The sequence below is a fragment of the Scyliorhinus canicula genome, chromosome 19, assembly GCF_902713615.1.
Source record: "Scyliorhinus canicula chromosome 19, sScyCan1.1, whole genome shotgun sequence".
In the NCBI taxonomy this organism is placed as follows: domain Eukaryota; kingdom Metazoa; phylum Chordata; class Chondrichthyes; order Carcharhiniformes; family Scyliorhinidae; genus Scyliorhinus; species Scyliorhinus canicula.
The window spans coordinates 3,672,052-3,697,988 of record NC_052164.1 but is presented as its reverse complement, the minus strand read 5'-3'; the positions used below and the strand labels follow the sequence as shown (position 1 = coordinate 3,697,988).

At 53.3% G+C, this 25,937-nt stretch overlaps 1 protein-coding gene across 1 annotated transcript in view; it reads right to left on the bottom strand.

Annotated features, from left to right (window-relative positions):
• Positions 1 to 25,701, bottom strand: part of cdk5rap3 (CDK5 regulatory subunit associated protein 3) — a 36,370-nt gene extending 10,669 nt beyond the window's left edge. Inside the window, exons 1-8 of the mRNA XM_038779034.1 lie at positions 25,637 to 25,701; positions 21,452 to 21,497; positions 18,526 to 18,657; positions 16,321 to 16,421; positions 16,180 to 16,228; positions 11,706 to 11,884; positions 6,390 to 6,526; positions 4,321 to 4,477 (exon numbers count right to left, since the gene is read on the bottom strand). Coding sequence (XP_038634962.1) covers positions 4,321 to 4,477; positions 6,390 to 6,526; positions 11,706 to 11,884; positions 16,180 to 16,228; positions 16,321 to 16,421; positions 18,526 to 18,657; positions 21,452 to 21,497; positions 25,637 to 25,642 — 807 coding nt within the window. The 5' untranslated portion in view covers positions 25,643 to 25,701. The remainder of the gene's footprint in view (positions 1 to 4,320; positions 4,478 to 6,389; positions 6,527 to 11,705; positions 11,885 to 16,179; positions 16,229 to 16,320; positions 16,422 to 18,525; positions 18,658 to 21,451; positions 21,498 to 25,636) is intronic.
• Between the last annotated feature and the right edge of the window lie 236 nt (positions 25,702 to 25,937).

The following is a 25,937-nucleotide window of genomic DNA, read 5'->3' as shown; positions in this document are numbered from 1 at the left end:
GCCGTGGGGAACAGGCAGAGCGTGGGACGCTGGCCGGTGGTGGGCAAGGGATGGGGTATGGCTAATCGGCAGGGGAAGGGGGCAGGGAGCCCTCGGATCCGGCTGATAACCTGGAATGTGAGGGGGCTGAATGGGCCGGTCAAACGGGCCCGGGTAGTTGCGCACCTGAAGGCGGATGTGGCCATGCTCCAGGAGACACCCCTGAGAGTGGTGGACCAGGTCCGGCTGAGAAAGGGGTGGGTGGGCCAAGTATTCCACTCAGGGCTGGATGAGAAGAGTAGGGGGGTGGCGATCCTGGTGGGGAAGAAGGTATCGTTTGAGGCGTTAAATGTGGTGGCTGACAGTGGCGGGAGATAGGGTGATGGTGAGTGGTAAGCTGCAGGGGGAGCGGGTGGTGTTGGTGAATGTTTACGCCCCAAATTGGGACGATGCGGGGTTTATGCGGCGTATGTTGGGCCGCATTCTGGACCTGGAGGTGGGGGGCCTGATCATGGGGGGGGACTTCAACACGGTACTGGATCCCCCATTGGATCGATCCAAGTCCCGGACGGGTAGGAGGCCGGCGGCGGCTAAGGTGTTGAGGGGATTTATGGACCAGATGGGGGGGGAGGGGGGGGGGGGGGGGGGGATGGATCCCTGGAGGTTTGCGAGGCCAAGGGCCAGGGAATACTCGTTTTTCTCCCACGTGCATAAGGCTTACTCAAGGATTGATTTTTTTGGTCCTGAGCAGGGGGTTGGTTTCGAGGGTGGAGGATGTGGATTACTCCGCCATTGCCATTTCAGATCATGCCCCGCACTGGGTGGACCTCGGGCTGGGGGAAGAGAGGGACCAACGTCCGCTCTGGCGCATGGAGGTGGGGCTGCTGGCAGATGAGGAGGTGGCCGAGAGGGTTCGGGGGTGTATCGAGAGGTACCTTGAGGCCAATGACAACGGGGAGGTCCGAGTGGGGACGGTCTGGGAGGCATTGAAGGCGGTGATGAGGGGGGAATTGATCTCCATCCGAACCCATAGGGAGATGGGGGAGCAGAGAGAGAGGGAGAGACTGATAGGGGAGATGGTGCAGGTGAATAGGAGATATGCGGAGGCTCCAGAGGAGGGATTGCTGGGGGAGAGGCGTAGCCTTCAGGCCAGATTCGACCTATTGACTACCAGAAAGGAAAGCACAGGGGGCGGTGTATGAATATGGGGAGAAGGCGAGCAGGATGCTGGCACACCAGCTCCGAAAGCGGGACGCAGCCAGGGAGATTGGGGGAGTGACGGATAAGACTGGGAAGGTGGTGCGGAGGGGAGTAGATGTTAATGGGGTCTTCAGAGACTTCTATGGGGAACTGTACCGGTCGGAACCCCCGGTGGAGGGGGGTGGAATGGGGCGCTTCTTGGACAAGCTGCGATTCCCGAGGGTGGAGGAGGAGCAGGTGGAGGGACTAGGGGTGCCGATCGAGCTGGAGGAGGTGGTCAAAGGGATAGGGAGCATGCAGTCGGGGAAGGCGCCAGGGCCGGACGGGTTTCTGGCTGAATTCTATAAAAGGTATTTGGACCTGTTGGGCCCCCTGTTGGTCCAGACCTTTAACGGGGGGGGGGGGGGGGGGGGGGGGGGGGGGGCTTTGCCCCCAACTATGTCACGGGCGCTGATTTCCCTGATCCTGAAGCGGGACAAGGACCCTCTGCAGTGCGGGTCATATAGGCCGATTATGCTGCTAAACGCCGACGCTAAGCTGCTGGCAAAGATCCTGGCCACTAGAATAGAGGATTGCGTGCCCGGGGTCATTCATGAGGACCAGACGGGGTTTGTGAAGGGAAGGCAGTTGAATACGAACGTGCGAAGGTTCCTCAATGTCATTATGATGACGGCCATGGAAGGGGAGGCGGAGATAGTGGTGGCGTTAGACGCGGAGAAGGCCTTCGATAGGGTTGAGTGGGAGTATCTGTGGGAGGTGCTGGAGAGGTTTGGGGAGGGGTTTATCCGGTGGGTGAGGCTGCTCTACGAGGCCCCGATGGCGAGTGTAGCCACAAATAGGAGGAGGTCGGAGTACTTTCGGCTGTACCGGGGGATGAGACAGGGGTGCCCTCTGTCCCCCTTGCTCTTCGCGTTGGCGATTGAGCCCCTGGCCATGGCACTGAGGGAGTCAGGGAACTGGAGGGGCCTGGTGCGGGGTGGGGAGGAGCATCGAGTGTCGCTGTACGCGGACGACCTGTTGCTGTATGTGGCGGACTCAGTGGGGGAGATGCCGGAGGTGATGAGAATTCTTAGTGAATTCGGGGGTTGAACCTGGGCAAGAGTGAGTTGTTTGTGGTGCATCCGGGGGATCAAGAGGAAGGGATTGGTAGGCTCCCACTGAAGCAGGCAGGGAAGAGCTTCAGGTACCTAGGGGTCCAGGTGGCTGGGAGCTGGGGGGCCCTGCACAAGCTCAACCTCACAAGGTTGGTGGAGCAGATGGAGGAGGAGTTTAAGAGGTGGGATATGTTACCGCTGTCACTGGCGGGGAGGGTGCAGTCCGTTAAGATGACGGTGCTCCCGAGGTTTTTGTTCCTGTTCCAGTGCCTCCCCATCCTTATCCTAAAGGCCTTTTTTAGGAGGGTCAACAGGAGTATCACGGGATTTGGGTGGGCGCATGGGACTCCGAGGGTGAGAAGAGTGTTCCTGGAACGGGGCAGGGATGGGGGGTGTTGGCGTTGCCCAACCTCTGTGAGTACTATTGGGCTGCCAACGCAGCAATGGTGCATAAGTGGGTAATGGACGAGGAAGGGGCAGCATGGAAGAGGATGGAGGGTGGCGTCATGTGTGGGCACGAGCCTGGAGGCGCTGGTAACGGCGCCATTGCCGCTCCCTCCAACGAGTTACAACACGAGCCCGGTGGTGGTGGCTACCCTCAAAATTTGGGGGCAATGGAGACGGCATAGGGGAGAAGTGGGGGGTTCGATGGAGGCCCCGATACGGGGGAACCATCGGTTTGTCCCAGGGAGCATTGATGGCGGATTTCTAGGCTGGCACAGGGTAGGGGTTAGGAGGTTGAGGGACCTGTTTGTGGAGGGAGGTTCGCAGGCTTGGGGGAGTTAGAGGGGAAGTTTGGGCTCCCCCCGGGGAACATGTTTAGATACATGCAGGTTAGGGCGTTTGCCAGGCAGCAGGTGGAGGGGTTCCCCTTGCTGCCCCCATGAGGGGTGTGGGATCGGTTGCTCTCGGGGGTGTGGGTTGGAGGAGGGAGGGTTTCGGACATATATCGGGTAATGCAGGAGGTAGACGAGGCCTCGGTGGAGGAGCTGAAGGGTAAATGGGAAGAGGAGCTGGGTGAGGAGATTGAGGAGGGGACTTGGGCGGATGCCCTGGAGAGAGTGAATTCCTCCTCTTCCTGTACGAGTCTTAGCCTCATACAGTTCAAGGTGCTGCATAGGGCCCACATGACTTGGACGAGGATGAGTAGGTTTTTCGGGGGCGAGGACAGGTGTGCTAGGTGTTCGGGGAGCCCAGCGAACCACGCCCATATGTTTTGGGTGTGCCCAGCGCTTGTGGAGTTTTGGAAGGGGGTAGCAAGGACGGTGTCGAGGGTGGTGGGATCCAGGGTCAAGCCAGGCTGGGGACTCGCAATTTTTGGGGTTGCAGTGGAGCCGGGAGTGCAGGAGGCGAAAGAGGCCGGTGTTCTGGCCTTTGCGTCCCTAGTAGCCCGGCGGAGGATCTTGCTCCAATGGAAGGATGCAAAGCCCCCAAGTGTGGAGGCCTGGATCAATGATATGGCGGGGTTCATTAAATTGGAGACGGTGAAATTTGCCCCGAGGGGATCAGTACAAGGGTTCTTCAGGCGGTGGCAGCCTTTCCTGGACTTCCTGGCAGAACGGTAGGGAAATAGGCCGGCTGTTTGTAGTTGCTTTTGAAGTTGGGTGGGTATTGTTCTTGGGGTGTTACCGCGGTTGTTTTGTTAACAGAGTTGAGATGTTTATATTTTGTAAAAATTTCAATACAAATTATTATTTTTTTTAAATAACAGGAAGACCAGAAGTCATCAAACTTTGAGCTATGACATATTCAAAAATATCTATTTTAAAACTCAGTAAACACAATTTATCCCTTTCCTTCTCTCTCATATGTTTGTCCAGCTCTCCTTAAATACACCTGTGTGATTCACTACAACTACAGAAAAAGTAAATCTACTTGGCCATTTACTGATTGGTACCCCAGCATGTCCTGAACTGCTTCCTGATGCCCCACGACGCTGAGCATCAGGGAGAAGTGCAGTAGTGGATGCTTAATCAACAAGAAAGGTATTTCTCAAAGATTCAGCGTTGAAGGGGTGAAGAGATTCATCACGGATGAAGGGGCTCACCGTGTCTGCAGGCTCTGCCGGTTGTTGAGTCAACACATTCTTCAAGCCAACTGGGCGCTCAATGTTCAACGGTGTCTGTCCAGTTCTCCATTCATAGACAGTCGTGTTTCCTTTGATTTGAACATGTTTGAGTAACGGAGTAATGGGCTCGGAGACGCTGTCAGCCACAACACATCGGAATTAGTCAGCAGCAAAACACAAGGGAGCACAGAGTGGAGGGAGAGTGGGGGGGGGGGGGGGGGGGGGGGGAGAGAACGTGTGCAGAAACCCTCAGGCCTGTGAGGCTGGGTTGATGAACCAGCTGGTCTTTTCCTAATCCTCAATTTACGACAAAACAAAACTCTCCGTTAGCAGAAGTGTCTAACAGCCCTCCTTTGGATCAATGAAACAATAGCCAACAGCAAGGCTGGCAAATTTTTACGATTCAGTGAATTTATTTTGTTTCTCACACTGCTGTCATGCTCCTTTCCCCTACCTCCCCTCCTGCCCTCAATCATCTCAACATCAAGAGACAGAACAGATGCTCTGTACTGCTGACTCTATCGACAGCTACAAGATGAGCTACTAGCCCCAGGCTGACTCACTGGATCCAATACAGCACAGAAGCAGGCCATTCAGCCCAACCAGTCCATGCTGGTCTTTATGCTCCAATCAAGTCTCCTCCCATCTTTTATCACCTAAATCGATCAGAGTAACCATCCCTTTCCTTCTCTCTCATATGCTTGTCCAGCTCTCCTTAAATACACCTGTGTGATTCACTACAACTACTCCCAAGGGTAGTGAGTTTCACATTCTCACCATTCCTAGCATACTCCACAAACAACACATCTACAACAGTGGAGCAGAACAAGGGGTCAAACACGAGCAGTGTTCCAGCACTACAGCAACCATACAGGAACAAGAGGAGGCCATTTAACGGCAAGAATTTAAAAAAATTAGAGTACCTAATTCTTTTTTTTCCAATTAAGGGCCAATTTAGCGTGGCCAATTCACCTACCCTGCACATCTTTGGGTTGTGTGGGGTGAGGCCCACGCAGACATGGGCAGAATGTGAAAACTCCACACGGACGGAGATCTGGGGCTGGGATCGAACCCGGGTCCTCGGTGCCGTGAGGCAGCAGTGCTAACCACTGCGCCGATCTGCCGCCCAAGATTATTTCAGTACAGGACTGCAATTGTATAGAGCCCTGGTGAGAACGCACCTGGAGTATTGTGAATAGTTTTAGTTCCCTTGCCTAAGGAAGAATGTACTTTCCAGCGGTGGGGGGGATCTCATTCAAACATACACATTTCTTACTGGGCTCAACAGGGTAGGTGCAGGATGGATATTTCCTCTGGCTGAGGGGATCTAGAACTAGAGATATAGCCACAGGCTAAGGGATAGGCCATTTAGGACTGCGATGAGGAGGACACTCAAAGGGTGGTGAATCTATGGAATTCTCTGCACTCGAGGGCTGTGAAAGCTCAGTCATTGAGACAGAGATCAAAAGATTTATACAGGTAGACACTAAAGATAGTAAAGGATATGGGGACAGTGCAGGAAAATGGTGTTGAGGTGGAAGATCAGTTATGATCTAACTGAATGGTGCAGCAGGCTCCAGGGGCAATCCATCCTCCTGCTTTTGTTTCTATTTCCTATGCTCTGATTCAATGCCGTGAGTGTGTTGCACCATTCGATCTGTATTTTAATTTCCATCCACCCACTTTGGTTCTAGAAGCCTCAAGAGTCTCTGTCTAGCAAAAAAAAACATCAACTTGTTTGGAATTTCCAGTCCTTGAACACTCCGACATTACGCCCCAACTCCCTAGCTCTCAATTTAAGGTTATGCCCCCTTGTTCTGAACTCTTCCCACACCCCCAGCCTCCACCGCCCCTCTCATCCCCCACCCCACTGCCACCACCCCCCCTCCCCCTCCCCCCCACATCCCCCTCCCACCCCACCCCTTTCCAAAATATGCACACTGTGCCAAAGGTGGAGTAAACATTATCACGGAACGATTCTTGTTAATCCATTTTGATCGAAACCTGGTGGGTACATTCAAATCAAACGCCTCGTGCCACATCCTTACCTGCCACACACAAACTCCACACAGGCTCCGTACAACTCAAGGGCCTCTGTAAGATGTCCAGTTCCCTCAGCAATACCATCAAGGCCAGATGGGAGGTCATTACACAGGGATAGCAGCTCCTGTTGGACATCATTTCCCTGCACAGTGACATAGAAACTTCAGTCACTTATAACCCAGGAATAATGTTCCACAGCCTTTGTAATATTTTTGGAAGGGAAGTTTCTTTCCTTTAAAGGGGAAGCAGGAACACAGACAGCTGAGGTTCACAGATATAAATGTTGAAGGTGGCACAACAGGTTGGTAAAATTATTTTTAAAAATACATATAGTCTGCTCTATTCTACATTACGATGCAGAGTCTACGGCACAGAAAGAGGCCACATATCTCGTGTCCAGATTGGTGTTTATGTTCCAGGCTCCCACCTTATCAATATCCGTTTCTATTCCTTTTTCACTCATCTGTTTATCTAGCTTCACCTTCAATGTAGCGACGCTGTTAACCCCAACCAGTAGCGTGTTCCCCATTCTAACCGGTCTCTGGATAAAGGGTTTTATAAATGCAGTAGATGCATAAATCACAAAAACAAGTTAGCTATGCTAAAACTTCAGAAATGACTGGTTAGCCCAGCTGGAGTACGGAATACAATACTGGGCACCATGCTTCAGAAAAGATGTTGAAGGTCATGGAGGGGGTACACGAGGCGAGCCAGAATGGTACCAGGGTCTTGGGTTGTGGCGGGACTGGAGAAGCTGGAATTTCTCTCCTTAGAGCACAGATGGCCAAGAGGAGATTTTGATGGAGACATTCAAAATCATGAAGGTTTTTGATAGATTCTCCTTATTTATTCTGTTTCCACTGGCAGGAGCAGTGATAACCAGAAAGACAGGAGTCAGACTTGGCATAAACGGAGCAGCACCAGAGCTAACCTCACAGCGGGTTATCATCACTCCCCTGCCTTGTATATTGACACAATAACCGTGCCAACGCAGGTCCATCCCCCTGGGGTGATGTTACACAGACCCACAGAGAGTGGGACAGGGCAGTTGGGGAGGGGGTGGAGAGGGAAGAAGGGATGGGGGAGAGTTGGCTGGCAGACAAAGCCAGGTGAGAACGAGGGCCTTTAGGTCTTCCGGGCATGACAAACCCTTGCCGCCGCCTGTTCTTCATCTTCCAGCTCCTCCTGGGTGGTACAGTGGTTAGCACTGCTGTCTCACAGCTCCAGGGTCCCGGGTTCAATTCTGGCCTCGGGTCACTGTCTGTGTGGTGTTTGTACTTTCTCCCTGTGTCTGCATGGGATTCTTCCGGGTGCTCCGGTTTCCTCCCACAGTCCAAAGATGTGCAGGTTAGGTGGACTGGCCATGATAAATTACCCTTAGTGTCCAAAAGGTTGGGTTCGGTTATTGGGTTACGGGGATAGAGTGGAGGTGTGGGCTTAAGTGGGGTGCTCTTTCCAAGGGCCGGTGCAGACCCGATGGGCCAAATGGCCTCCTTCTGCACTGTAAATTCTATGATTCCTGTGGGTCCTTCCTGGGCTCGACCTCCATTCCCTCCTGGTCCACCTCCTTCTCCTCCTCAGTCAAGACTGCATGTCCGTCCTCCTCCTTTAGCCTGTCGCTCTGCTGCTGTGCCAGGTTGTGGAGGGCACAGCAGACTACCACAAAGCAGGAGGCCAGAGCGGTTAAGGCATCGGACCTGTACTTTAAGCTGTCCGATGCACCCCTCAATGACAGCATGGGTGGTAGCATGAGCCTCGTTATATCGGGTCTCTGCCTCCAGCTCGTATCATCCGACCGGTGCAGTTTGCCGATTGGATAGCTCCGGTAGTCCCAGTACTAAAACCTGACAAAACCAGACACCTGTGCGGAGACTACAAGTTGACCATAAACAAGGCCTCCCGTCGGGACAGGTACCCAATGCCGTGGATGGAGGACCTATACATGAAGTTAGATGGGGGACATTCCTTTTCCAAGCTTGACAAGAGCCACGCCTATCTCCAGCTGGAGCCTGATTCCAGGCTAACCATTAACACCCAGAGGTGCTCTAGGAGTACACTAGGCTGCCATTGGAGTGTTGTTGACTTGCGCAATATTTCAGCGTGTTGTGGAGCACATCCTGAGAGGGGTACCGTGTGTGGCGATCTGCCTGGCTGACGTCCTGGTCACCGAAGCCATGGAAAGGGAGCACCTGAGCAACCTGGAGGATATCCTCCGCCGGCTTTCCGAGCCGGGGCGCCCCTCTCAAGATGGGAAAGTGCATTTTCTACGCCAAGGAAGTTACATACTTGGGTTACCATGTGGATCGGAATTGGTTACACCCAGTTGTGGAGAAGGCGGGGGGCAATAAAGCAAGCCCCCACTCTGGAAAACGTGACAGAGTTACGGTCATTCTTAGGTCTCAGAAATTACTGCATGAAATTTATTCCTGGCCCAACGCCCATTTTCGTCCCTCCACACGCATTGCTGAAGAAGCACCAAGAATGGACGTAGAGAGCGCCTCAGGAGGAGGCCTTTGCCTGCTGGTCATTGAGATTATCGACACATTACGACTCCTCAAAGTCCCTCTTGGTGAAATGTTGTCCTAACGTGCGTCTGACGGTAGAGAAAGGCCGATGGCACACACGTCAAGGATTCTGGCTGCTGCGGAGTGCAATTACACCCACATTGAAAAAGAAGGTTTGGCCGTCATATTTGCGGTGAAGAAATTTCATCAATGCGTATATGGGCATTAATTCACCATTGTGTCGGATCATAAGCCATTGCTAGGGCTTTTTAAAGAGGACAAGGCTATCCCGTCAATAGCGTCCATCTGGATTCAGCGATGGGCTCGGTTGCCAGCCGCGTACGAGGGTGGGGGGAGGGGGGGGTTGTTGGGTTACAGGTATAGGGTGGATATGTGGGTTTGAGTAGGGTGATCATTGCTCGGCACAACATCGAGGGCCGAAGGGCCTGTTCTGTGCTGTACTGTTCTATAAAGTTGTTTCAACCATTAACTTTATGGACGCCTTACCGGTCATTGCCGCCCAGATACACGACTGGACACAAAAGGACTCAATACTGGCGAAAGCTTCACCACATCGTCTTACACGGGGACCAGAAAGTGAAGCTGCCCGAGGACCTCTGGGCCTTTGATGCCAAGATACCGGAGCTCAGTGTGGAAGCCGGCATCCTCCTGTGTGGGGTTCATGATGGTTCAGACGGGCGATTCTGCAGGATCTGTACAACGGGCACCCAGGGATGTGGAGAATGAAGATGCTGGCCAGAGGTTACGTGTGGTGACCAGGCCTGGATGGCGCAATCGAACGACTGGTGCAACAATGCTCACGCCAGGAGCAGCAGAAGCTCCCAGCAGCCACCCCGTTACGTCCATGGGACTGGCCACGCCACCTGCGTGCCGGACCCTTCCAAGGGTCAATGTTTTTAGATCCCCACTTGAAGTGGCTGAAAGTCCATTGGATGTCATACACCACATCAAAGGCCACGGTTGAGAAGCTACGACTCTCTTTCAGCACCCACGGCATCCCAGAGGTGCTAGTGACAGACAACCTCACCCCGTTCACCAGTTACAAGTTTGAACGCTTTATGAATACAAACAGTGCGCGACACATCCGCACGGCCAGTATCTTCCTTCCTCGAACGGGCTGGACGAGCGAGTGGTACAGACCTTCAAGAGAGGGGTGAAGAAACAGACTAGTGGGTCCGTGGAGACGCAACTGGCACGATCGTGCAGCGACGAGGCCAAAAGGCAGACGTGCACCAGGAGTTTCAAACCAGGGGATACGGTGTACATCTGAAACATTGGGCACGGTGCCTGTTGGATTCCAGCGACAGACCGGACCAATTTCATAACACGTCACGACAGACGGTGCAGAAGCACCTTGACCACCTCAGGTCCAAAGGGCCAGAGCTAGGTCACACCCTACCAGAAGAACCGTACACAGAACAATACCTTTCACTGTATCTCAGTATGTGACAATAAATCGAAATCTATACCCACAAATCACACGCATTCTGCAACAGAATGCAGTGTTAAGATCGCACAGGAAGGAAAAGACAGAACTTGCATTTCTGTAACACCTTTCTCAACCTCAGGATCTTTAAAAGTTCTTTACTCAATAAAATACTTTTGAAGCGGAGTCACTGTTGTAATATAAGGAAACTTAGTGGCCAAACTGCACAGCAAGATCCCAAAAACTTCAATAAGGTCACCCAGGGTTTCAGACATTCTGGCCCCTCTGTCACATGGCTACTTGTTGCATTTATGATTTTTTTAAAAAATTAAATACACAGAGAAATTAGCAGTTTAACATTTGACTAGATCAGAGAAAACTTGACAGGTGGAAAGTGTGGGTTAGACAAACCATTTTATGTTACATACACTAGTTGACCTCCCAACAAGTTGTGTTTACATAGCACATTTAACATACTAAAAAATCCCAAAGCACTTCACAGGAATTTTAACACAAATATTTGACACCATGCCGCCCTAAGACAGAAGATTGAAAGGTGTCTTAGAAGGTACAGGATGAGAAGTAGGAAATTCCAGAGCTCAATGCCGGCAGTTAAAGGTATGGGCACTATTTAGGGAAGGATAGGGGGCTGGAATTGTAGCAGTGCAGAGATTTTGAGAGTCTAAAGGCTGCATGAAGCTAAAGCGATTGGGGGCAGGTAGTGGTGGCTTAGGAGGGGTTTCAACACAAGGATGGAAACTTAAAAATTGGAACATTGCCAGGTTGAAAGTCAGCACAGTTCAGGGAGCACACGGGTGATGTATGAATGGGACTCGGGCGATATGGGCAGAAGAGTTTTGAAAGAGCTGAAGTGTACCGATGGTGTAAAGCGGCTAGCGGATCAATGGAAGAGATGACTTAGGATGTAAAAGAGTTTCAACAGAAGATGATGATGGGCTGAGGCTACAGGCGTTTTAACGAGAGCTACTCTGAAGTTGTTGCTGGCCACTCAGGCGATACTTTATTTAATGAGGAACATTATCACATGCCATTCCTTATTCTGATGCACCTGTCACATTGGTTTTTACATTTTATACCTCTTACACTGGGCTCACTTTGAGAGAGAGAGAGAGGATATGCTCGAGAGCTGCCTTCTTCTAAATTAACTTGTCAAACAAGCAAAGTCAACATTCTATTCTGCAGCCGAGCCCCCGAATGCAGTTGTAACTCGTTTCGAAGAGGCTGAACAATTATAGCTGCCTGCGTTAAAGGGACGGGCACCTACATTCGGGCTTTCCAGTGTCTGGTTCCGGTCATTAATTGTTTTGCTAGAATTATAAAATTTATTAAGAGCACAGACAAGGACCCACCGTTATTCCAAACTGTTTACAGGAGGTGAAGAACTTTTCCCGTAAGGCAGCTGCATTGTTGATATAATCGAGCTCCTTGCGGCTGTACTCCTGTTGCAGTTGCTGGCACTTACTGATCTGCTTCTTCAGCGACGGCACTTCATAGTTCACATTTCTCACCAGGAAACTGGAGAGTTCAGCTGTTGTAAACAAAAAACAGAACAGAGAGCATGTCTGTGAGGAACGAGGGGGATCAAAACCACAGGCACAGACGGAGATAATTCCTCATATTCCCATTGCATTTAAGGGGAAGCTGTATAAATCCACGAAAGGGAAAATGCTGGAAAATCTCAGCAAGTCTGGCAGCATCTGTAGGGAGAGAAAAGAGCTAACGTTTTGAGTCCGATGACTCTTTGTCAAAGCTCTTGTCATCAATGTATCGGTAAAGGAGTTTGGGAGGGGGCCCGGATAGGCCTGGAACAAGGAATGTTCCACATACCCCATAAAAAGGCAATAAAAGGTATAAATACACAACAGAGTAAAATATACCCATCAGCGAAGACTGAACCGGCTGCGTTCTTTTCTCTAGAATAAAAACTAAGGGGTGACCTGATAAAGGGTCTTTAAAATTCCAAAATTAAAACTTTTGATAGGGCTGACAAAGATGTTTCCACTTGTGGAGGAAACCAAAACTAAAAAACTAAAGAGTCATGAATATAAGACAGGCACCAGTAAATCCAAGGAACCCTTGGAGGAAGCACCATTCTCCAAAGTGGCGAGGATGTGGAGTTGACTAGCAGAGGGAGCTGTTAAGGTGAATGGCACACTGGAGAGGAGGTTGGATAAACACATGGGGGAGAAAGGAACAGAATGAGATTAGATGAAGAGATGAAGAATTTTCTCTTAGCTGTAAAAATGTGCAGCAATCTCGAATGTATGGTTTACAAGGAACATGTTTTATCCCGGCTGGGGATGCTCCCTCTCCTCAACTCCCCCTTCATGTCTGCCACCCTGCCCTCTCCTATTTCATTCTCGGACAGAAGCTATCCTACAGCACCGGAAGCAGCAGCATCAGAAACACCGGAACCTCCTTCCTCATCAAGTCCCGAACCTGCAGATACCTGAACCCATTCGCCTTTGGCAACCGGTGCACCCCCTCCAGCTCCTCCAAGTCCGCAAAACTCCCTCCAACAAACAAATTCCTAAAATATTCTATCCCTACCTGCCGCCACCCCCGGAACCTCGCATCCAACCCCGCCGATCCAAACATACGATTATCGCAAATCGGCAGCCACAGAGACCCTTCCAGTCCAAAGTTCTGGCGACACGGATTCCAAACCCTCAGTGTTGACACCACCACTCGCATCGTGGAGCGCCTGGCCGGCGAGAACGGAGTGGGGGCGCCAACAACTGTGCCCTCAAACTGGTCAGCTTACAGCCTGCCCCATACCAACCACTCCTCCACCGCCCATTTCCTGCAATATTCACTGTCCAGTAGTAGTTCAATAAGCTTAGCAATGCTATCTCCGCCAATCGATTGCTCCCTTGCCAAGAGCACCCTCTAACCTGCAGAGCCTCCCCCCCCCCCCCCCCCCCCCCCCCCCCCACCCCCTCAAACCCTTAAGCACCATCGCCAGCGGCTCAATCGCCAGGGCAAAGAGCAGCGGGGAGAGCGGTCATCCCTGCCTGGTCCCACGGTGTGACCCAAAATAATCTGTAAGAAGTCTTACAACACCAGGTTAAAGTCCAACAGGTTTGTTTCAAACACGAGCTTTCGGAGCACGGCTCCTTCTTCAGGTGAAAATAATCTGAGCTAACCTTGTTCATCCAAATACTGGCCTTAGGTGACTCATACAGCAGTCAAACCCAATCCACAAACCCCAGCCCAAACCCATACCGCCCCAACACCTCGAGCAAATACGCCCACTCGACCTGGTGAAACGTCTTCTCTGCATCCATCGCCACAACTGCTTCCACTTCACGGCCCTCCGGGGTCATCACGATAACATTAAGCAATCTCTGCACAATCACCGACAACTACCCTCCCTTGACAAACCCTGTCTGGTCCTCGCCTAATCACTCCCTGGCACACAATCCTCTATCCGTGTTTCCAGCGACTTCGGCAACAACTTTGCGGCATATTCAACAGCGAGATTGGGCGGTAAGATCCACACTGCTCCGGGTCCTTGTCCCTCTTTAAATTAGTGATATCAAAGCCAGAGACAATGTGGGGGGAACTCCCCCCTCACCATCAACTCATTGTACATCTCAACGATCAGGGACCCCAGCTCCAACCCGAAAAACTTGACTGGGAACCCACCCGGACTAGAACCTTCCCCGCCATGCAGTCCATCACCTCTCTCAGCCCGACCAGGGCCCCAGTTCCTGCACCTTCGCCTCCTCCCCTTGGAAACTCCAACCTGGCCAAATTCCACCTCATCCCTTCATCCCCTCCCGGAGGCTCAAGGCCACATTCTACCCCCCCATCCCCAGCCGGTCTTCACCCACAATTCTCTAAAAACAGTAAAACACACTTAGCCACTTCATACCCAGACGCAGTAAATCACCAAACCGCCCGGTGTGCAGACTCAAATTCCCCACATTGATCCAAAGGTCAGTGTCCTCACACACCTCCCAGTCCATGATGTCTTATAAATTCACTCGCCTCCTCCGGCTCTCGATTCTGGTGTGTGACCCACAGACGAGCCGGATACAACACTCCAAACTTCACTCCTTCCTTGTAGAGGGCAGCCTTGATCAGATTATAACCGGCCTGTCGCTTGGCCAACTCCACACCCAGGTCCTGGCAGATCCTCAGCACGTTCACTTCCCAGGGGCACTTTCACGTTTCCTTCGTCCATCTCAGTATCTTCTCCTTGTCGAGGAAATGATGCAGCCGCACCACCATCGCCCTCGGTGGCTCCCCTGCCTTCGGCATCCTCCTCAGTGCACTGTGTGCTCGATCCACCTAGAGGTGTGGATGATCAAAGTCCCGCCTCCTCCACCTACTTCTCCAAAATAGAACATAGAACATAGAACAGTACAGCACAGAACAGGCCCTTCGGCCCTCGATGTTGTGCCGAGCAATGATCACCCTACTTAAACCCACGTAACCCGTATACCCGTAACCCAACAATCCCCCCATTAACCTTACACTACGGGCAATTTAGCATGGCCAATCCACCTAACCCGCACATCTTTGGACTGTGGGAGGAAACCGGAGCACCCGGAGGAAACCCACGCACACACGGGGAGGACGTGCAGACTCCACACAGACAGTGACCCAGCCGGGAATCGAACCTGGGACCCTGGAGCTGTGAAGCATTGATGCTAACCACCAACTCGCCACATATCTTGTGGCCTGCGTTCCCTCGAACCCCTCAGGCAGCTCCGCGATCCAGAGATTTTGCCTCCTGGAACGATTCTCCAAGTCCTCCACTTTCTCCCTCAACCTCTTCTGGCTCTCTCCCACGAGCACCATCTCTCCCTCAACCTCTTCTGGCTCTCTCCCACGAGCACCATCTCTCCCTCAACCTCTTCGGGCTCTCTCCCACGAACACCATCTCTCCCTCCAACGAGGCCAGCTGGCCCTCTTGCTCTCCCATCGACTCCTCCACCTTCTGGAGTGCGAGACTCTGGACCTCCAGCCTCTTCTCCACTCTCTCGATAGCCGCCCTAAGCTGCTCCACCATCTTTGCCGGGTCCTCTGAGGCCTCCTGTCTCTGCTGCTGGAACTTTGCGTTCAAAATGTCCACCAGTTGCTCAGTAAACCACTGAATGGGCAACAACGCTCAGCCCCCTCCGCCATCTTTTCCTCTGTCACACCTCGAGTAATCTCTTGCCCAGGCTGCTGCTTCTTAGTCGTTACACTCCTCGTCTGGTAAGCCATAAACCGGCCCCACCGATAGAATACTTCACTTCCTCAGAGCTCATGCATCTCACATCAGCAAAACTCCCGAAAAATAAACCCCCCGATCGGCCACATGCCCGACCCTGTCCGCCCACAAACATTCCCCTGCCCTGCGATCGGCCCGCCCCTGACCAGGGAGGCCGCGGACTGAGTCCACAGCCACCACGTGAATATCCCGACTGGCTGGGCCACATTTGTTCCAAGCCATCGGGGCTTTGGCCGGTCGGGGGTGGAGCACGGTGGAGCAGGCTTCTGGCAATGGCCCCAGGTACGTCCTAGGCGGTGCGGCGTTCTCACCCGGAGAATCAGGGAAACCGCACCGGTCCTGATTCCTTGCGGGAAAATGGATTCTCCACCCCCACGCCGGCCACGATTTCGGTGTCGGGGTGTGGAGAATCCAGCCCAGTGCCTCCAACAAGCGCAGTGCTCCCTCAGTACTGCACTGGAGTGTCACCTGAGCTGATGGGCTCAAGTCCCTGGAGTGATTCAGAGATCAGTGTGTTACTCACAGCTCAGCTCCAGGCTCCAGGCTGGTTTTGAATTTAATGAATTTATTGTAAGATAAAAGCAAACTAGCTTCCTTACCTAGATAGATGTTGTCTTTTTCATATAGAGACACTATCTCCTGCCAATCCTGCAGTAACAAGAAGAAGAAAGGGGCCAACTTTAAATTGTTAAACAGAAAAAGGGCCAGCAGGGACTGTGTCAAATTTGGAATAAATTTACCTTCATTCGCTGAGAGGAGTAGCCTCCAAAAATATTCTTTGTGGAAACCTCTGTCCTTCTGAGGATCTCTACAATTCTCAAGCAATGGAAATAATGGATATCTGCAGGAGAGGGAAAATTATCAGTTCACAGAAAAGGAATATTGAATCAATACAAAAAGTTGTGGTTTTGTATTGATTTCAAACAAACTCTGATGCATTTACAGCATCTGTAACATGGTAACATGGCCAAAGGCACCTCACAGGGATGCTACTGACAATGAAACAGAGAAGGATATTTGGGACTGCTGAACCCAGGAGATGGTAGAAAGATAGGAACAGGACAGTAGCACGGTACCATGGTGGTTAGCATACATGCTTCACAGCTCCAGGGTCCCAGGTTCGGTTCCCGACTGGGTCACTGTCTGTGCGGAGTCTGCACGTCCTCCCCGTGTCTGCGTGGGTTTCCTCCGGGCGCTCCGGTTTCCTCCCACAGTCCAAAGATGTGCGGGTTAGGTGGATTGGCCATGATAAATTGCCCGTAGTGTCCTTAAAAGTAAGGTTAAGGGGGGAGGGTTGTTGGGTTATGGGTATAGGTTGGATACGTGGGTTTGAGTAGGGTGATCATTGCTCGGCACAACATCGAGAGCCGGAGGGCCTGTTCTGTGCTGTACTGTTCTATGTTCTAGGAGCAGGCCATTCAGCCCCTCGAGCCTGTCCTGCCATTCATTGAGCTCATGGCTGATCTGAGACCGAACTCCATATACCTGCCTTGGACCATATCCCTTAATATCTTTTATTAACAAAAAGTAACAACTGTCCTAGCTTTAACTGTTATTTGTGGGAGAGTTTGAAATCTCTACCACCCTTTTATTCATTATGTGGGTGTCACTGGTTAGGCCAGCATTTATTGCCCATCCCTTCAGAAGGTGTTGGTGAGTTGCCCGTTTGAATCGCTGCAGTCCCCAAGGTGTAGGTAGGTTTGAGTGAAGAAGTGCTTCCTGACATCTCTCCTGAACGGTCTGGCCCTGAATCTGCCTGTAATCCAGGTATCATTCTTGCAAACCTACATTGCACTCCTTCCAAGGCCAAAATATCCTTCCTGAGATGGGGTTCCCAGAACTGCTGACAGTGACTCTATTTGGGGTCTAACCAAGGTTTTGTAAAGCTGCAGCATAACCCCTGTGTCTTTATATTCCAATCCTCTGGATATAAAGGCCAACATTCCATCAGCCTTTTTGATGGAAGAGGATTGGAGAGGAAATTTTAGTCCAGGGCCAAGGCAGATAAACGTACGGCCACAAATGATGAGGCGATTAAACTGGGGATGCACAAAGGGGTTGAATTCCAAGAATTGCAGAGATCTCAGAGGGTTGGAAGGCAGGAGGAGGTCACAGAGATAGGGAGGGGTGAAACCATGGAAGGATCCGAAAACAAGGGTGAGAATATTAAAATCGTGGTGTTGTTGGACCAGGGGCCAATGTGGTTTCAATAAGCTCAAGGGTGATGGGTGTACCGAATCCTCAAAAATTTAGATGTTTTAATGCAGGATCCCCTTAAATTCACAAGGGAGGAAGGAATAGAAAGATATGGGGTGAGATGAAGTAAATGGGGAAGATGCTGGTGTGGGACATAAACACGAGGATGGATCTGTCGAACCATATTTCTGTGCTGCAGACTCAATGTAAAGAATGTAACAGATTCTTCTGCTCAAGGTGCACTGCTCCTGGACTATTGCAAAGTTTTTTAAAAATTTAGAGTACCCAATTATTTTTTCCAATTAAGGGGCAATTTAGCGTGGCCAATTCACCTAGTCTGCACATCTTTGGGTTGTGGGGGTGAAACCCACGCAGGCCCAGGTCCTCAGCGCCATAGGCAGCAATGCTTTTTTTTTATAATTTAGATTACCCAATTATTTTTTCCAATTAAGGGGCAATTTAGCGTGGCCAATCCACCTACTCTGCACATTTTTGGGTTGTGGGGGCGAAACCCACGCAGACACGGGGAGAATGTGCAAACTCCACACGGACAGTGACCCAGAGCCGGGATCGAACCTGGCACCTCAGTGCCGTGAGGCGGTTGTGCTAACCACTAGGCCACCGTGCTGCCCTTAGGCAGCAATGCTAACCACTGTGCCACCGTGCTGCCAGACTATTGCAAAGTTAACTACGAATCCTCTTTACACACACAGGCTTCCAGGATGAGATACGGCAGAAATGGCACTGACATGATCCTGACAGGAGCAGTTTGATTTCCTCATTCTCTGGCATATCCTGGATTGCCCGGTTTATTTTCTCACGAATTGCCAGCACCGAATTCTGCCACTTCAGCTTGCAATGCCGCCTATCCACCAGCCAGTCTGTAAGAGACAGGGGACAATGTGAGGCATGTGATACTGAACATTCAGCAAACAGCACAATTACAGGGGTTTCGGGTTTTCTTTGCAATGCACACAGACGTACCCTGCCTACCTTCTACTCTGGGCTACACATTGTTTTCTGACCAGGTACCCGATACATCTCAAGCTGACACTCCAGTAGCAGGGGCTGGTTTAGCACACTGGGCTAAATCGCTGGCTTTGAAAGCAGACCAAGGCAGGCCAGCAGCACGGGTTCAATTCCCGTACCAGCTTCCCCGAACAGGCGCCGGAATGTGGCGACTAGGGGCTTTTCACAGTAACTTCATTTGAAGCCTACTTGTGACAATAAGCGATTTTCATTTTTCATTTCATTTCAGTGTAACGCTCCCTCAATCCTGCACTGCTAACTTTCAGCTCAGACTTTAAACTGGGGCCACACCTGCCCTCTCAGGTGGGCCAAAAAGATTCTGTGGATTTGTTTCGAATAAGAGCAGAGTTCTCCCCAGTCACCTGGCCAATATTTATCCTTTAATCAATACCACTAAAAAACAGATGATCTCATTGGTGTTTGTGGGACCTTACTGTGGGTGAATTGACTGCAGTGTTCCTTATATTGCAACAATGATAGTGACACCAGACACCCAAAGTAACTGCGCTACCCAGAACTCAGTCTCAGCAGGAGACTCCCAGGTAGACAGCGGAAACACTTCAGGGGTGTCCTCAAAGCATCCATGAACAATTCAACCATCCCCAACGACTCATGGGAAACATGTCTTGTAACTGACCAAAATGGAGAAGTTTTATTCAGGAAGGCACCAAACACACCGAGCGATATCGTCGGGGACATTGGAGATAGCAAAACCCTCGAAACAACCCATTTTGCCAACTTTTCTAACACCACCTGCCCCACGTGTGGCATAGTCTGCAGATACTGCATTGGCTTATCAGCCATCTCAGAACCCATCGCACCAGAGTGGAAGCAAGTCATACTCAATCCTGAGTGATTACCCAAGAGTGAGATTTGGAATCACTAGCTTTCGGAGTGTCGCTCCTTTATCAGGCAAGTCACCTGATGAAGGAGCGACGCTCCGATAGCTAGTGATTCAAAACAAACTTGTTGGACTTTAACCTGGTGTTGTAAGACTTCTTACTGTGCTCACCCCCGTCCAACGTCGGCATGCCCACATCACGAGAGAGATAACAGAGACTGCATTTCAACAAGTACTTCATTGGCTGTATCACAATTTAGGATGTCCTGAGGTTGTGAAAAGTGCTATATAAATGCAAATCCTGCTTCCAGACTGTTCTCAGTGTGCCTATCAACCAACTGGCAGGCAGCAGGAGTGAGCAGGTTGAGAGTGACCTCCACCCTTGTCCACTTCAACCCACTGATGCCAGGTCCACCCTGACCCACAGTATACATTTCACAAGAGTCTGGGAAGAGGGAGGTAAATCACTGGGTAGTGCAATGGGTTAGCACCTAACGTAATGTAATTTTAAAAATAAAACAAACTTAATAATTGTCCCATTTAGGTAAAAGAATGATCAAGTTATTTCCAACCTTCTGGCGTCTGTGGAGAGAGAAGGGAGCTAACGTTTCGAGTCTGGATGACTCTTTGTCAAACGTTCTCTCCCTTCTCTCTCCACAGACGCTGTCAGAGCTGCTGAGATTGTCCAGTATTTTCTATTTCAGATTCCAGCATCCGCAGTAATTTGCTTTTATATCCACCCTTTTAAAAAGAACTGTTTTGGGAGAATTAGTGCCGTGAAACAGACTCATTGCAACAGAAAAAAAACGAAAGTAAAGTGGCCATAGTCACAGGTGACCATCGGCTGCTTTCCCCTATGAGGGGGAGAGCTGACTGGTGGTGATTTAACCCGAGGGTCACCACACCTCACTGAGGGTCAAGGTTGAGAAGACAGGGCCTTCATGAATAACCTCAAGCCGGTAAGGGAGTTGAACGCACGCTGCTGGCCTCGCTCCATCACCAACCAGCTATCCAGCTGACAGGTGTTCACTCCTACATTCCAAGGAGCATTTTACCTGATTATAGTGACTTTTCTGAGCATCCTTTTCGAACAGCAAGGACAGCATTTGGGACTGTCATTCTTAGATTTTATGGCATCGGAGAAACTGAAGAAATAGCCTCTTCATTTTTATTCCCTCATGTGCTTATTTGATTTCCCTCAAATACACCTAAAATTTATATTAATTTTCTCTGCATCTTTATTCTTTACCGCAGTAGTACCAATGAAAAGTCCTGTTCACCCAGCACCCACTGCGCTCATATTGACTCCTAAGTTGGCAAAACCTGCTGTTTATACCGTCGCTCCAGAGTGGGGTTCGAACCCACAACCTTCTGACCCTGCGAAGAGGTGCAGTTTGACTCAGGATAGCAGGTACCTCAGGGGAATGGGCTTTCTCAACTGACTCTGAGCAATGCTACATGCAACTTAAAAACTTTAGGGACCTTGACTGCAGCTCGTGTTACAGTCCTTAGCTGCTGAAGTTAAAAATCTCCAAATAGATTTAAGATTACTGGCAAAAGTGGCAGAGGTGAGATGAGGAGAATTATATTTTTGAGTAAGTTTTGGAAAGCATCACCTGAAAGGGCAGAGGGGACAGCCAATGATAACTTTGAAATAAAATTGGATAAATATTTGAAAACATTTGCAGGAATGTGGAGAATAGCAGAGGGACTGAAGCTAATTGGAGTGCTCTTAGAAAACAGGCGCGATCGGCCGAATGACCTAATTCCAGTTTGAAAACAATTCACCAGTAACAGAGATTTACCCAAGAGCTTGCTGGTCTGTATGTCAATTGGCCATTTCCTTTGTTCCTGTGAAGAAAATAAGACTCAATGAAAGCTAAAACTGACTGAAAATTGGAACAACACGTTTCTGCAGTAGCAAAAGAGGCAGAGGGATCAAACACAGCAGAAGTAAAAGAAAAGGGTTTTGAAGAAAGGCAACTATGTTCAAAGGGACAATGCAAAAAGCAGATTATGCAGCAGGGACTGATGCGGCTGATGCAGGAATAAAGTGCAAAATAGGTGGAGCTGGGAGCAAGGAGAGGTTAACGTGGGGGATCCAGACTAAGAGAAGGAAAGGCATGCAGGGGAAATTCACCGAGCAAGGAGGGGTTTGCTGAATATGGGTGTGACAGGAGCCCAGGCCAGGACACAGACTGTAGAGATTCTGGATTACATTCTGTTTTGTGGACAAACTTTCAGCAGCAGAATCTCAGCCAACAGTCCCTTCCCCAGGGCACAGCTCACACCAAACAGAAGGCACGCCTGCCCACTTGGATATCCAGATGTTGAGCATCTGTCACGTGGTCAGTCCTCGGATGCTGTCGCTCGGAGAGTACCACCTCCAGCTCGGGCAGAGACCCCTCCCCACTCGATTAGGACCTTGTTGCTCGGGCAGTGTCGCCCCGCTCCCCGTGGCTCAGACCTCGTCACTCAGAATGCCCCCTCTGGGCTCGGACTCTGCCAGTCTGACAGTGCCCCCTGGCCACACACCCTGGCTCACAACCCGTCACCTGGACAGCGCGGCCCCATTTGGACAGTACTCACTCGCCACCTCTAGTCCAGACCCTGTCACTGGGACAGTGCTCCCTTGCATCCCCGGCGCAGACCCGGTCACTCAGAGTGTCCCCTCTGGACTTGGACATTGCCAACTGGACCTCAGACACTGTCACATGGACCATGCCCCTTCCCAGCTTCAAACCTGTCACTCTGAGGGCAGCATGGTGGCGCAGTGGTTAGAACTGCTGCCTCATGGCGCTGAGGTCCCAGGTTCGATCCCGGCTCTGGGTCACAGTCCGTGTGGAGTTTGCACATTCTCCCCGTGTCTGCGTGGGTTTCGCCCCCACAACCCAAAGGTGTGCAGGGCTTACTCTAAATTTATTTTTTTTAAACTGTTGCTCTGAGAGTGCCCCGACCCCATGCCGCCTAGATGCTGGTATCAGACAATGACGCTCGGCCAGTGCCCCCTCGCAGCATTGTGCCGAACTGTGTCACTCGGAAAACGCCAACTCTAATCCAGCCACAGACACTGTCGCCCAGGCAGTGACCCCTGCCGGTTCGGACCGTTGCTCAGACAGTGGCCACTCGCACCGCCAGCTCGACACTGTCACTTGAGCAGTGCCAACTCGACCTTGGATGCCGTTACTTTGATACTGCTTCTCAGCCCCACTCCTGGCTCAGAGACGGTCGCCTGGACAGTAACTTCTGGCAACCACTGCCCCCCCCACCCAACTCCCCCCTCCCAAACACCAACCCCCCCCAACTCCCACCCACCCCTCCCCCCCCAACTCCATCCGCCCAATACCAACACCCCCAACTCTACCCCCCCCAAACACCAATCCCCCCCAACACCACCATCTGCCCCCCCCCCCCCCCCCCCCCGACTCCACCACCCTCCATTCAGGCACTCGGTCAGTGTCCCCTCACATCATTGGCTCAAACTGTGCTGCGCGGACAAAGCCACCTCTAATCCGGCCTTGGATGTTGTTGCTTGGACAGTGCCTGCCCCCAGCTCGGACACAGTCACTCCACTCGGACAGTGCCCCCTCAGAGCTCGGACCCTGTCACTCGGTCAGTACCCCCTCAGAGCTCGGACCCTGTCGCTCGGTCAGTACCTGCCCCCAGCTCGGACCCTGTTACTCGGTCAGTACCCCCTCAGAGCTCGGACCCTGTTATTCGGTCAGTACCTGCCCCCAGCTCGGACCCTGTCACTCCACTCGGTCAGTGCCCCCTCAGAGCTCGGACCCTGTCACTCGGACAGTGCCCCCTCAGAGCTCGGACCCTGTCACTCGGTCAGTACCTGCCCCCAGCTCGGACCCTGTCGCTCGGTCAGTACCTGCCCTCAGCTCGGACCCTGTCGCTCGGTCAGTACCTGCCCTCAGCTCGGACACAGTCACTCCACTCGGACAGTGCCACCTGGCAGCTTGGACCCTATCACTCGGACAGTGCCCCCTCAGAGGGACCCATGTCAATCGGGACAGTGCCCCATCAGAGCTCGGACCCTGTCGCTCGGTAAGTATCTGCCCCCACTTGGACCCTGTCGCTCGGTCAGTGCCCCTCAGAGCTCGGCCCTGTCGCTCGGTTAGTGCCCATCAGAGCCGGACCCTGTCGCTCGTCAGTGCACCCTAAGAGCTTCGGACCCTGTCGCTCGGTCAGTGCCCCCCAATCTCGGACCTGTCGCTCGGTTAGTGCACCCTCAGAGCTCGGAACCTTCGCTCGGTCAGTGCCCCCTCAGAGCTCGGATTCCTGTCGCTCGGCAGTGCCCTCAGAGCTCGGGGACCCTGTAGCTCGGTCATACCTGCCCAGCTCGGACCCTGTCGCTCGGTCAGTGGCCCCCTCAGAGCTCGGACCTGTCGTCGGTCAGTGCCCCCTACAGAGCTCGGATCTGTCGCTAGGCCTAGTGCACCTCCCTGGACAGCCGGAACCCTGTCGCTCGACCCGTCGCTCGGACCATGTCAGCTCGGACCGTGTCGCTCGGACCGTGTCGCCCGGACCCTATCGCTCGGACCCTGTCGCTCGGACAGTGCCACCTGACAGCTCGGACCGTGTCGCTCGGACCGTGTCGCCCGGACCCTGTCGCTCGGACACCGTCGCTCGGACCCTGTCGCTCGGACCCTGTCGCTCGGACCGTGTCGCACGGACCCTGTCGCACGGACCCTGCCGCTCGGACCCTGCCGCTCGGACCCTGTCGCTCGGACCCTGTCGCTCGGACCCTGTCGCTCGGACAGTGCCACCTGACAGCTCGGACCGTGTCGCCCGGACCCTGTCGCCCGGACCCTGTCGCCCGGACCCTGTCGCCCGGACCCTGTCGCCCGGACCCTGTCGCCCGGACCCTGTCGCCCGGACCCTGTCGCCCGGACCCTGTCGCCCGGACCCTGTCGCTCGGACCCTGTCGCTCGGATCCTGTCGCTCGGACCCTGTCGCTCGGACCCTGTCGCTCGGACCCTGTCGCTCGGACCCTGTCGCTCGGACCCTGACAGCTCGGACCCTGTCGCCCGGACCCTGTCGCCCGGACCCTGTCGCTCGGCCCTGTGCAGGCCCGGACCTGTCGCCCGGACCCTGTCGCCGGGACCGTGTCGCCCGGACCGCGTCGCTCGGACGCGTCGCTCGGACCGCGTCGCCCGGACCTGCCGCTCGGGACCCTGTCGCTCGGACCTGTCGCTCGGACCGTGTCGCACGGACCCGCCAGCTCGCTGCCGCTCGGACCGTGTGCACGGACCCTGTCGCTCGGACGTGTGCTCGGACCCTGTCGCTCGGACCCTGTCGCTCGGACCGTGTCGCTCGGACCTGTCTCTCGGACCCTGTCGCCCGGACCCTGTCGCCCGGACCCGTCGCCCGGACCGTGTGCCGGACCGCGCTCGGACCGCGTCGCTCGGACCCTGTCGCCCGGACCCTGTCGCCCGGACCGTGTCGCCCGGACCGCGTCGCTCGGACCCTGTCGCCCGGACCCTGTCGCGGACCGCGTCGCTCGGACCCTGTCGCCCGGACCCTGTCGCCCGGACCGCGTCGCTCGGACCCTGTCGCCCGGACCCTGTCGCCCGGACCCTGTCGCACGGACCCTGTCGCCCGGACCCTGTCGCCCGGACCCTGTCGCACGGACCCTGTCGCCCGGACCGCGTCGCTCGGACCGCGTCGCTCGGACCCTGTCGCTCGGACCGCGTCGCTCGGACCCTGTCGCTCGGACCCTGTCGCCCGGATCCTGGAGCCCGGGACGGTGCCTCTCGCGGGCTCTGGTCTCAGCGCCCCCGGGGGGGGGGGGGGGGGGGGTCTCACCGGAACCTCAGCCCACCCTCCCCCCGCGCGCTCCCGCCGCCTCCCCCCGCGCGCTCCCGCTTCCTCCCCCCCCCCTCGCGCGCTCCCGCTTCCTCCCCCCCCTCGCGCGCTCCCGCTTCCTCCCCCCCCTCGCGCGCTCCCGCTTCCTCCCCCCCTCGCGCGCTCCCGCCTCTAACCTCCATCTTGCTCAGGCCCCGCCTTTCTGGCTGAAGCCAATGGGGAGGCGGATTCGTCGGAGCTCTGGCATTTAATCAGCTGCCGGCAGCCAATGGACGTCCGCCCCGTCATAGCCCGAGAACCAATCAGAGCTCCGGCCAATCAACGACCGGCCAATCAGCAGCCGGCCAATCAGGAACCGGCCAAGCAGGAACCGGCCAATCAGAGGCCGCGGTACCGGCTCCAGCCAATCCGCCGCCTCCCCTAAGTGACCCGGGGCCGGGCAGAGGGTCGCCTTGGACAGCAGTGACAGGGCCTGGG